The sequence below is a fragment of the Hakea prostrata genome, chromosome 2, assembly GCF_041222555.1.
Source record: "Hakea prostrata isolate BN-2017 chromosome 2, UWA_Hpros_2, whole genome shotgun sequence".
Lineage (NCBI taxonomy): Eukaryota > Viridiplantae > Streptophyta > Magnoliopsida > Proteales > Proteaceae > Hakea > Hakea prostrata.
In genome coordinates, this window is record NC_142601.1 from 72876179 (window position 1) to 72889892 (window position 13714).

The window sequence follows — 13714 nt, forward strand, 5'->3', positions numbered from 1 at the left end:
AAAAAAAACAAAAACATTATACTCATTACAATTTAGTATCATATCATGGCATGTTTGTTGCAAAAGAACTTTTCGACCGTATCATCTTCAAAGTTCAAATGAGAAAGAAACAAACTTCAACACAACAATTAACCTTAAAGGGCATAATTATGAATTTACAAGAACCTATAACCTCTTCATCGAAAAATATGAATTTTGACCACTCTACCAACTCTACATTGGCTAATTCAAACAAACTTCAATTTAAAAAAAATCAACATCTTACATGTTTTTCTTTTTATACAATTTATTCCTTTTCTTTTCGGATGATGGTACGAATATATAAGAAGCCTGTTATCATATTACATACATTAGAAGAATCAAACCTACGACTTTTTCACTAAAAGATGTTAATCATTCCAATTGAACCAACCAGCGATAGTAAAAACTATGAATTTTTCTTCGTAAAAAAGAATCGAACCTATGACTTTTCACCTAAGACGAGATGATCACATCCCAAATGGTAAAATTTATGAATCTTTTTCAAACAAAAAAAAAGTGGTTAGGAGAATATACGGCCACAGAAAAAATTTGTGAACTATTAGCAAATTTGTATATATATATATAGATTCATAACTCGACAGGACTTTTTTTTTTGTAAAACCTAGTAGCTTCTGCACACAACAGGTGTACCAACTAGTGTTGACACAATATATTTACTATCGGAGACAATTTTCCCCACCATTATAATACATACTATACTTGCACTAAATTCTCTACAAACAATCAAGCAAGAACTTTGTCGGGATAAATCATGGCAGAAAACCAGAGATGAGAGTATCCACAGGCCATTACTTGCCTGCGTGTGTTTGTGCCTGATAACCTGGTGGTTTGCTTTGGCTGGCTGTTGACATCACACGTAATCGACTTGCTATTTCTGTGAATGACGGACGAGTAATAGGATCAGGAGCCCAGCACTGCTCCATCAACCTTCTCCATTCAGAATCGCAGTAGTTTGGCACAGGTGGCCTCAATGTGTTGTTGACAATGCCTCCTGCGCAGAGTTCTTGAATTATTAAATGGGAGGGGCAACATAACTACAACGTCATTTGAAGAATTAGCAGATCTGCCATGCAAAAGAGGATTCACAAAGTGGAGTATCAGAAAGATATTGACATCATTCTGTTCCATCACATTGTACAAAACGTGAAAGGACCAGTTCAGGTGAGATACAACCCATATTTATGTTCTGCATTTGGGATCAATAATTCAGATGTTAACTTCAATTTAACAACATTGTCACGTCGTCTTCTTCACTAAACTAGATTTGGATCCAGGTCAACAAAAGTATTTCCAAATCCTTAGATTTAATCTGGATCTGAAATCCATGTCAGAATGAGTTTCAAAATAGATCAACCAAGCAAAATAGTAACAAATCAAATTACATCATATCTGGATCCGGATCATCATACCTTGCAGGTGATATCAATTCAATCAGATTTCACATAGGACACACCAGTGATAATTAAGGTTCAACCACAATCATCAAGATGAAAGAAGTTGTAAGGGAGTACCTATGATAGCACCATAGTGCATATTCCCGTAAGGCTCCTCGCCTGTGAGAATCTCCCACAAGACAATACCAAATGAGAATACGTCAACCTGCCATCACCAAAGCAGCAGTGAAGGAACAAGAACAATTAACGGTCTCACCGCAAACCAACACTTTATGAAACAAATAAATGATAGAGAAGGTCTAACAGCTCAAAAGACTTCCTCAATGACAACAGATAACTAGAAGAAAGTAGGAGCGGGAGATCTTCTCCATACCAAATGCAGAGCATAGACTAGGGGATATTTGCCAGTGTACAGGAAACTGGACCAACTCACTGTTTTTCTCTGTATCCCCCTTTTACACCTTCAGAGTATAGTTTGAAGAAGTATGGCAGCTTACCTTCTCAGAAACTTTACTACTACTGCCATTCAATAGCTCCGGAGCCATCCACGGTAAAGTTCCCCTTACACCACCAGAAACCAAGGTATTCCTCTTAATTTTTGACAAGCCAAAATCTCCAACCTGTAATAGACGGCATCATAGCAGTCTCAGCTGATTTTGAAAACATGAATAATTAAACACACGTCAAGCTTCATTCTGCTAGCCAAATTCACAAAGCAAAATTTACCAAGGGGGGAAAACTCACAAATAAAAAAAAATTATACAGGAATGATAATGTTAATCCCACAACAACGGTGGACCCACAACGGGACCAGGCTTAAGGTCATTTAGGCTTCAATTCATATGGGATCAAGAAGCGCTCATGATATCAGAACAAACTTTCCAATAGAGCACAGTACCCTACAAACTGAATATATAGTAAGAAATTGATTTCTTATGAAACACCAAAAAGATATCAATTGGGTGGTCAATCACAGCATCACCTTTCTCACCATCTATTCATATGAACTGAATACATGACAAGAAATTCCTTTCCCTATAAGATAGTATATAATGCTCATCCAAATGAATAGTGTTAGCATGTGCTCTCAGCAACATAATGTATGACAAGCAAACTTTAAGTGGACCTTCTTTGTCACATAGCTCAAATAATAACAAACAAGCGACCTCGTTTCCCCAAATCTATCATTATGGAAAGGGGGGGGGGGGAAGAAACAAATGGAAGAAAGCAACAGAGAGAGAGAGAGAGAGAGAGAGAGAGAGAGAACACAATCCAAACAAGTTCAACAGCAGTGAAGAGTGAAAGATTCATCTGGAGACTTGGCCAGAAACTAAGAAACTATAAAATGGTCTCCAACCAACTAGCTCTGGTTTTTGGTATATTATGGTTTTTTATGTGAAAAAACTGCAACAAATATGCTGGTGATTGAACACCAAGTTCCAGTGCACAGGTTCAATGAACTTAAAGGGAATATCTTTCCTGCTAAAAGTAATTAAACTTTACCTTGCATATGGGCCGTGCAGGATCTTTAAGGTTCACTAGCAAATTATCACATTTCAAATCAAAATGCACAATATTCTTAGAATGCAAATATTCCATCCCAAAAGCCGCATCCATTGCAATAATAAGCCGCTTGCGACGATCAAGATTTCTGGTGTCACATTAAGGAGAAGAAAATATTGAGGGCAATCTTTCATAATGTCAGCAGTGTCTTCATGACTTCATGAGATACATGGGATAACATTTACCTGTCCCTGCGTAGTAAAACATGCCTAAGAGAACCATTAACCATGTACTCTGTCACTGTGGCCAATGTTCCCCCTGGTCCATCTTGAACTACACCATAAAATGCCACCACGTTTGGATGGTGAAGCTTCGAAAGTATACCAGCTTCTCGCCAAAACTCCAAAGTCTGGGAGGGTAAATTAGAAATATTCATTTAGCATTCTAATGCAAAACTCAATTAATATGAGGACCATGAAAAAGCAATTTTGAAGAACTAATTGCTAACTAGTACAAGCCACTGTTTCAAGAATCAGGATCATACTGGCTGATCCTGATTCTGGAAGATACAGATCAGTGGAATTGTGCGAGATTTCTAAGTTAGGGAATATCTCAGCCAATTCATGACTGATTCCAATCTGAATTGGATCAGAATTGACTGAGACTGTCCAAATCCTGATCTTGTTCTTTTAAACCCCGATACAAGCTCAGCATCTCTTAAACTCAGATTGTTCCAACTTCCAACATAAAATGGGTGGAACACCAGGGGAGTATGAAAGGAAGATAAAATAATTAGCTACAACTATTGTTGTTGAAGTAATTAATCTTATTGGAGACATATTTCTATAATAGGGATCACTACTTGATGCATAAAGACTATGGAATAAATAATTCTATGACGCTGCTTACTGCTAAAGTAATTATTTCCTTTCCTTTCAAATGATGATTTTCATCAAAGATAAATGGAACCTTAAAGTATTTCAGGCGGGAAGCTTTGTGGTCTTAATGCATATGGTGGCTGGCTTCCCATGGAAATAGAAGGAATTCCTTTACAATCACATCATTGCACTTAAGCAAGAAATACTAACCAATCTCTCCTGTTCAGATGATCGACCTGTGAAGCAGCTCTTCTTTATTCGCTTAATTGCAACGTCTGTTCCTCTCCATTTTCCATGATATACAGTTCCAAATGTGCCAGAACCAAGCTCCCTCAGTTCTTCAAGATCTTCGTTCTTTATGATCTGTTCAGACATTCCAAAGAGATTACAAAAAATTTAACAACAGCAGAGATTAGTTTTCAAGATATAACAATGATATAAAGTATTAGAAAGCAAAGCCTTGAGAATAAAAATTAAAAAATAAAAGAAGATGAAGATCATAGACACATTGCCTCAAAGGTAAAATCCATGGTTAGCACCCCAAACCAGCTCTTGCCAGAGGATAAGCGGAGGAAAAATTCATTAGACAGACAGTATCAATTCTTCCAACCTTCAAGCTATTGCAAAACATTATGGCAGGTGTAGCAGTGAAACAGATTTTATTTTTACAAATTTTGGCTAACCCAAACTCAACTGGTGCAGGAAAATTTTCAAAATCCTGCAGATAAATGGACCCAACTAGACCTATAGCAAGATATTTTCAAAATCAAACTGAAGAAAGGAAAAAAATAAGAAAACTTGTTTGCTATGAACAACTCTAGGTTTACCTCTAAAGCACTTGAAAGAGAACCATTCCAAAACATAAAACAACTGAACTATTCCACTCAAAATAAGCCTACTGCAATTCGGTAGATAGATAATAACCAACGCCTACGTACCTACATGAATTTGACGTTTTGACTCTTCAAAAAAACTTCCTAATATGTCAAGTTAGTGACTAGAATTTAGCAACTTCTAAAAATGTCCCTTCTTTAACGGCATAAAAGACACAGATGTAAGAAAAATATTTAAAGTAATATTGGTGTAAATCACAAGCTCTTTCTCCAATTCTCACTGAATAATCTTGAAGGTCTGGTAAGTATGTTCGTACTAGTAATCCTACTTTGGATTTACACATTGCTATCAGAAAACCTAGCAGAACCTGCACCCAGAATCTTATTTTAAATGTAGTGTCAAATGACCCCCTGGCTCCTACTTCCAATTCTTTGTTTCTTCATTATCCTTCATAATATTCCCAATTCTTGGCAGGAGGATTAGCTAACTTTTACTAAAAGAGACAATGAATGAAGAATGCGAAGAGGATAAGGGATTATATGGTGTAATGGGTGTATGTGATAAAGCATAAAGTTGATGGAACTATGCATTGTTACAAAGCTAGATAGGTTGCATGAGGATTCACCCAAACTAATGGGATTGAATACAGGAAACTTTTGCGCCAGCAGCCAAGATGAATATTGTGTGAATCATCCTCCATTGTGCAGTAAATCAAGGAAGGATCTCCAACAGTTAGTTGTTAAAAAATGCATTATTACAAGGACATCTTCAAGAAGAGGTATATATGGACATATCACCTAGATTTGCTTCCAACAAACTCATGGGAAGTAAGCTTAATAGAGCTCTATATGGATCAAACTTGTCTCCTGATGCATGGTTAGGAAGGTTTCACAAAGCCATGGTCTCCACTGGTTACAAAGAAAGTAATGTAGATCATAATTGTTTATAAAGAATACATGTGCTCATGTTGCTATATTAATTGTTTATATGTACTAATGGATAATATTGCCATCACAGAGAGTAATACTGATGAAATTTCTTTTCTACAGAAGTTTTCAAAAATGAAGTTTGAGTTAGAAGACATTGGGAAATCAACATATTTTATACTTATAGAATTAGCCTACTCTGCTCAAGAGATTTCTCACTCTCGAAGGAGATATACTCTAGACCCGTTGATAGAAACAGGTAAACTTGGGTATATGCCTGCTGCAACTCCAATTCTAGTTCTCACCTCAAGATTCCAGATGGAAAACCAGTCGGCATTGGATATTAGGACACGAAAGCTGGTAATGGTTAATTGGGAGACTTATCTATCTATCTCATAATAGATCGAATAATGCATGGTAAGATTGGCCAGTCAGTATATGAATAATCCTTATTTTTTACATACTAATGTTGTAAACAAAATCTTGGGATACTTGAAGGCAGCTCACAGGAAAGGAGTAAAAAGAGGAAGAAGCTGTATTACAAGAAAAACTCCTGCTGCTAGAATAGTAGCAGTGTTAAGAGCAAAAATTGGTGTGAAAAAGACCAATTGAAGTGGAGGGCTCCTTCAAACAACAAGGTGTTGAGTCAGCTATTCAATCAAAAGACACAGAGCACCTTTCCACTAGAAATGTTCTTGTCATTGCTTTGACGTTTGATCTCTTCAGTTCTCTCTCTCCACTTCATCTTCTACTCTCCGGTCGCTAATTCGCTAACTTTGATACTTATCTTGTTAAAGAGTTGCTGGATCCCATGAAATGTTTCTTTAATGATTTTCTATAACAAAATTCACACTTTCACCCCATATTTCTCCACCAGTAAATCTATCATCTGATGATAGTAAATACATCAGCTAGTCTCTGAACAATAGTCAACTACAGCCATCCCTGTGACTGCACCGTAGGTTTAGTGGACGAGGATTACTTGCAGATCAAGGCATCGCGTGTTTTCGATCATCATTTCCGCAATTTGTTGAGCAAGGAAGCCCGAGCTGAGCAATTGACCTGTGACAGTCTCAATGCTCTTATTAAGGGCAGTCGCACCGAGATCTCATAGAGGTGGCATTTTAATGCGGCTCAGGCAGCATTTTACTGCAGCTCCCTATGAAGGCACCAGTCGAGTAGCAACCACTTCGGGAACAGTCTATAGGCTTTTAGCTTCTTTTCTTTGAAAGATAGATAACAGGTCATTTTCAAAGGTATTCGAAGTAAGAATATAACATCTATACCCCCTCCCCCAGAAAATCTATCATCTGATGATAGTAAATACATCAGCTAGTTGACTATTAGAACAAACATATGAAACAGATGAGACCCTGTCACAATCTTCTCTTTGATACAATGATAATCAATCATCTCCACATGTTCTCTACATTTTGAATACCAGCCCAAGGTACATGCAAAGGTGGTTGATACCAGCTCTTAGCAGGAATTCTACTGGGACTGGAAGCATGGTTACATACTAACCCCAAATTCTAACTACAAAAGGAAACAATAAAAGAAATAAAGACAACTAATTAGCAGCTAACTAAGCTACTAGACAGAACTATCCCACAGTAAATAATTTTAGACGTCACAGAAGATAATTGATTAACCAATTCAAGAAATAATAATAATAATAATAATAATAATAATAATAATCGTACTACTGTTTTGAAATTCACTCTAAAACTTTGTTGGATGTAACAAGTTTTAATAAAACTAACATTAATTCAGCAATAAAGCTTTCTAGCAGATCTTTCCTGTCTTCCAAACTCAATTTTCTCTGTTTATCTTTATCTATTTTCAGGTAAAAAGATACAGCTCTGGGCAGAAAGAAAAAAAGGTCTATTATGTGGCAAAATGCCTTCCTCTTAGGGCTACATCCTGGAGGAGGATAAGATTATGAATACACCCTTAGCAACAATTGGACAGCTCTGAAAAACAGAACATGCAAAATTCATGCATTCTCACATTGCACATGTAGATGTCTGAGGAATGGGGTAAGCATCATACCTGCAAAGTACTAATATCAATTTCTCCAAAAGTGGAGTCAATCAGAGGTCCCAAAATATTTTCCATTGTTAACTTCCCATCCTACATACATCAAACGATTTAGAGAATGGATAAGAAACTCTAACTGCAGTAGAGCAATTCTAGGAATAATCATTTAGAGCAAGTGAGGGACAGTACAAAACCTCATAATCCGAATCTGGTGTTCTCAGGTTCTCGGCCTCTTTTAGGTAAGACATACCATCAAACTGTACACCTTCACTGACTTTAACCTGAGTGTGAGCATAATCAGGATGAGAACTGATGGCATCAGCTCCAACAAGACCAGATGATTCTAATTGAAGTTTGTCCTCAAAATGGATTTGAGAATCAATAAGACCTGAGGTAACACCCTCATTCTTCGGAGGCAAAAAGTTATAAGTTCTAGCACTCTCCTCATCAATTTTTGTAAGGGGTAATGAAAAACCAAGATGGTCTTGGTCAATAAGAGAAATATCTTTCTTATCAAATTCATGTTGTGCCAATTTTTGGAAGTATGACCAATGTTGAGGTTCATGGTTCTCCATGTTCAAGCTCAAACCCGTTCCATCTTTGGGTAATGGAGAAGTACCAGAGGAGCCTTCTGAGAGTCTTGCCTGAGAAAATATATCAGAAAGGAAATCCCGAGGAAACCGATCATTGATATCAATAAGAATATCTCCATGCTCTGGTCTGGAAGTACCAACTGAGGACTCCTCTCGAGAAACAGTTCTAGCTGAGTTACCCATCCATGGATAAGGATGGACATTCCCTGCTGGGGTGTTACTATTGATAGCCTTGGGAACTACCTCTACAGAATGACATGACAGAGATTCTTGCTGCTTCAGAGAAATATCCTGGCTTGTAGATGGAAATTGTGATCCAACTATTTCACTAGCAGACTGTTCTTTTTGGAGCATGCACTTATCAGTCTCATGGTTCAGTGCATTCTCACTCTTAGAATATTTTTCATCAACAGGGCTGAATAATGCATTGCTTGAACCAGATTTATGAATCTTGGAGCCCAACCTCTCTTCAGAAAAGTTAGGTTTCCCTTGATTGATCACATTAGCTAACTCTTTGTGCTTTGCAAATTGCACCAGCCCATCTTCCGTTGTTGGAGGATTTGAATACAGTGGTTCTGATGAAGGCATTGTCTGCTCTGACTGGGAAGCCACATTTCCTACATGTAATTTATCGCTGCCTTCTGTATGTGAATCATGCTGTGTCGAATCAGAACATGCATGAGCCATCAGAAACAGAGAACCAAAGGAATCATCAGACTTTGACAACCGGTTAAGTAACTCTGCCTGCTCTCTCAAAGGAATTCTCTCAGAACGAAAGATCCTCTCATTCCTCTCAGGAAGCAGAGGTGGCTCAAAATAGCAAAACTCGGGTTGATTACCGCCAGATTCAGTATATCCAACAGTAAACGCTCCACCAGATGTGTGGTAATGGTCATCTTCATTAGAATTCAAAGTTTGTGCAGCATTTCCCAAGTCAGGGAGCACTGGGCTCTGTACAGGATCCTTTTGCTTTGTATTATTTTTCAAAGTCAAAGTTGGTGGTACTCCGTCTGGCATTGAAGCACCAACTGCTGGTTCTTCTGCCTTAATATAACTTGAAGCATCACATGACTGTGAAGAAACAACAGATTCGTTTTCTGAACATTGGACTCGTTCAGCTTCCCTTTTCTGCTGACCTGAACCATCAACTTTAGTCTTAGCCTCCTTCATCGACAATTCTGGATCCTCTCCTGAGAAACCACCCAATGGCTTACCTCCAATTACTCCTCCTGGCTGTGTCAGAAGCCCGTGGAGAGGCATGGGAACTGAGCTTTCCACTAACTGCACATGACTTGGAGGATGGTGATGGATACCATATTGCATTGGCACAGACGAGGGAGCAGCACTTCTCACATCCACATCATGGAAACTATGTGGTGAGTGGGCAGCAGAGGATGGGAATTGCTCAGCTCCCCTATGATTCACTATCTGACTCTCATAAGACTGCACATGGATCTCACAGGTACTAGGTGAAGTTGATGGTATCGGCTGACCCAACTGAGTAACTGGAGGGGCAAGCATATCTGCCAAAGTAGCACTGCTAGCCCCAGATGACTGTACTGCAACCCTACTAGTCTCCTTTTTAAAATCAAGATTCAGTAACTCACCCAAGTTATTTGTTGAAGTGCTTGCTAAACCACCAGAGTTCATTTTCAGGTTTGCATCTATTCCATTTACAGCAACTACATATTGAATTTCAGGATCCCCTTCAATGCTACCTAAACTTGAATGGCGATCATCAAAATCAGTTGCAGAAAACAAAAACATCCTAAGTTTCTGTGATCCTTCTCCATCTTCTATTACATTACATTCCTCAATCATATTCTGCAGGTCCTCATCACAAGAAACAGAGACCAAAGCATCCAGATCCTCACCAGGAAGCTGATACTTGATTGTATGGGGCTGGTTGTATATTGTCAACATTTTCTGCATAAGCTCCTGCCAAGAGATATCCTTGCTTATCCGAACAATACGCGTTTCACCTCCAACATACCTTAGTTTTCCATCACTAGGACGAGGTAGGATTTTACCACCAAAACTGCAGAGAAACTTCATCTTTGTTGATGAGCTATCAAACGCTCCTGAAGAGACACGCCCATGAACCCCTCGACTACTACAATTTCCTGATGTGGTGCGTGGTATCGATCGCCCAGAATTAAAATAACCTTTGCTTTTACTTAGCGATGAATCTTTCCTCTCAAATTCCTTAAGTGATGAGTCTTTCCTCTCAAATTCCTTAGCTTGACCTTTATCTAGAGTACCATGCATTGATATATCTGACCCACTTTCTGAGCCTGTACTACTAATGCCCAGAATGCCTTTCAGATCCATATACCCTGACGCACTATTCAGTTCACCAGTAGTATTTGGTACTAAGTGCTTTCGAGGATTGACACGTTCTCGCATAAATTCAAGAGCAAATTCCTCACCTGTTTGAATCGAGTAATTCAGTACGGGTCTGGCTCCCCCTGAAATAATGAACTCTGGAGGTATCATGTGAGTATTGATGGAGCTTGGATCCTGCACAAGCCTTTGGTTTGCAGTGCCCACCTCCTCATTCCTAGGTTCTATGAAATTGTAACGTAGCTGATTATAACTTTTGGATTGCTCCATCGTCATTTTGTCAGCCTTTCTATCCATTAAGCTTAAGACTAAAGAGAACAAACAACAGCTGAGAAACAAGCAAAGGATCATATGAAAACCATAAATGGACAGCTCTGTCCAACATACAGCTAATCATACTATTGCTTGCGATTGGCATTGCCAACCATCTAGATCACACAGAGAAGCCAAGTCTCTCAGAAAAGGGTTTTGTTTCCTGCTTCAGCAACCCCAAGAGATAAATATGCTAGCAAAAGAATTGTTGAACAGGCATGCTAGAGTAATCCCAGTTCTCCCAATCAACAAGCCTTCAAAACTTATCACACTGGAGGAGAAAAGTAAACAAAAAAGCATCAGCATCACCATGATGTCAGCTCAAAATGAAAGATAAATGTTTAAGGCAAATAAAAATCAAATCACTGACGCATGGTAAAAGTAGTAGCACTAACAGTAACTTTCTCAGGACAAAGGAATAGCATGTCGGGAGCAAGGTATCAGCACTAGATAACATCAGTAAAACCAGATATATTTTCATTTGCACTCCAGGAGAGAACAAAGAGACAACAGAACTAGGATTTGAGATACTTTAAGGTTGCTGACTCAAGCCAAATAGCAAAGATAAGCATAAATAATCCAATTAGATTTTTCTAGTTAAAGATCTTAAAAAAGCAAGATACCTACCTAAATCAACTCAATCCTTTTTCTAGCCCCTGTCCTCTTCTCTCCCAGTCACAAATCTCCTCCTTTCTAACCTTGAAAACCAAATATGCTTATGCATACTCCTGTAAACTCCATCCAGTGTGTATGACTTTTCTCCTTCTTCTTTTTTTTTTTTTCAACCCATGCAAGTAATACAGATAGATAAATGATGCACAGTTGCACGCCATTTAAACTAGGTAAAATTTACTTAGTTCACAGATATACTTAATGATGACAAAGATTTATAACTGTAATTCACATCTGGCAAAATATTGTGAAGGCACAATAATGGTACCATAGTAATCGTTGAATTATGTTGCTAAAGAGGCACAAATTTCATACATTACCTAGTGCCTCTATCTCAACGTTTCCGTGGCCTTTTGTCTAACAACCATAAAAGGACAATCAGGCCCCAAGTAATCTGATTTGAACTGGTGATTAGTTTGCCAGGATAAGAGACATTTAGCCATTCATATTGTTTATTTATTTTCAGAAATAAAAAGACTCTTCCTCTGGAACATGAATTTTCAGATAACTCAAGACCTCCAATGCTGCACATAACTGTCTTAAGCTACTAGTCCGAACCTAGTTATGATGTTAAAACAAGAACCCTCGTGCCATAATTAAATCTAAGAACATTATATAATTGCAGTTGACTAGGGTGGACAACTGGACCCTGAGCCACACTTGACAAATCTAACATCATGATCTAATCTTAAAAACATTTGTCATCTTGGGGCAAATATCATCATAGTAGTGCTGGGGGGGGGGGGGGATACCATGGTAGTATGGCCAGAGAAAAGGATTTTCAGCATATACCTGTGTCTAGTATTTGGTAAAAAGATCTAACTCTCCTTTGCTCCTAGGAAGAAAATCCCAGTTCACTGTAAGACTGACTATCCGAAAAAAAATCCCTCCAGTAAAGTTCATGAACAAAATTCATGACCACTAGTCCACCACAATTATGGATTAAAGGAGAAGAAAAACCTTTGGCAGACAACACTACACGTCCAACATACAAAATCCTAATAACATGACAAATAAGAATTGGGCTTTTCCAGCAAAAGAGTTCTTCATACTTGACGAGTACAGCAAGATTGAGTACTATCTGATGTTCGCACAGAATTTGAAATGAAGTGCAATCACTCAGTTCGTTGATGACTGTCGACTGAAAATAGAGCATTGGAGCAATCAGCCACACAAAATGGATTCCATACAAGATATAGAGTTGGGAAAAAACTACAACTTAACTATTAATGCCCAAAGACATACAATTGATATACCCATCATCCCAAAAGTGTCCAAAAAAGCAGACCTCGAACAATTCATTAATCAATACGCAAAACCAACACGAAATCAATCCATTCAGAAACCCTTATTAGCCACATGCAACAATTGATGATACCCAAATCCAATCCCCTACATATATACATACTAAGTAAACAAATCTTGGTGATACAACTACCATTCCGCCAATATGCCCGATCCTGCTAAGAACTCAAAACACACTGAAATATATTTCCGTAAAACAAACAAGAGCTTTAATTAACATGCAACCCAAAGAACTTCAATAGAAGCTAACTATTCACTTTCTCCACAATCCAATAAAAAAAAGCAGAAACTTTCACCATGAAAAAGCTAAGAATTAACTTACAATCTCTACTAAAAACGCATAAAATCGAAATTTCGTTGGCAGATCCAAAACTCTGATAAGCCAATTCGATCTAAAATTAGATACGCTCCTTATCTAATCCGTACCCGATGGTTCTCTACTCAAAATCAAATCGGCTCCCGCGAACTCGCCGTCACTTCCAATCAAGAATCTCTTCGAATTCAAAAAGTTGGACAAAATGATCACTCGCTTATTCTCCGCTTCGCTTGATTTGGGTTTCCCCTCTCTCTAATCTATTGCCGTGGGACCTTTGAGCACGGTGGCGATGGCGATTTTCTATTTTGGTTGGAATTTACTTTTAAAATATATCTCCGCCTTTTTTTTTTAAATCCTTTTTACATACATACGATACGATATTCTTTCAGTTGTTTTTAGTCAAACGCTCGATTCGAAAAAGCCGACCTCGTTTCCACATATATTATGGTCCTATTATTCGCGAAATTTACCTTACGTGACACTGACACAGTGACACTCCTACCTTGGTGTCTTGTCTGACCAATTTATCCTCATGTACCTTTTAGTCTTTTTATAT

General features: G+C 38.1%; 1 protein-coding gene across 5 annotated transcripts; it reads right to left on the reverse strand.

Annotated features, from left to right (window-relative positions):
* Positions 1-36: 36 nt before the first annotated feature.
* LOC149026317 (RAF-like serine/threonine-protein kinase 20) lies at positions 37-13473 on the reverse strand. Of its 5 annotated transcripts, none has more exons than XM_089146603.1 (10): positions 13269-13473; positions 12590-12678; positions 7812-11136; positions 7630-7710; positions 4028-4180; positions 3185-3348; positions 2940-3087; positions 1934-2056; positions 1554-1641; positions 37-1033 (listed from the first exon to the last, which is right to left on the reverse strand). In XM_089146603.1, exons 3-10 carry the CDS (start codon positions 10902-10904, stop codon positions 831-833), a joined length of 4053 nt encoding a protein of 1350 aa, XP_089002729.1. In that variant the 5' UTR covers positions 10905-11136; positions 12590-12678; positions 13269-13473; the 3' UTR covers positions 37-830. The 5 variants fall into 5 exon arrangements, with proteins under 5 accessions (XP_089002729.1, XP_089002726.1, XP_089002728.1 ...); XM_089146600.1 differs by having other exon boundaries at positions 13165-13473; XM_089146602.1 differs by having other exon boundaries at positions 12330-12678; positions 13165-13473.
* Between the last annotated feature and the right edge of the window lie 241 nt (positions 13474-13714).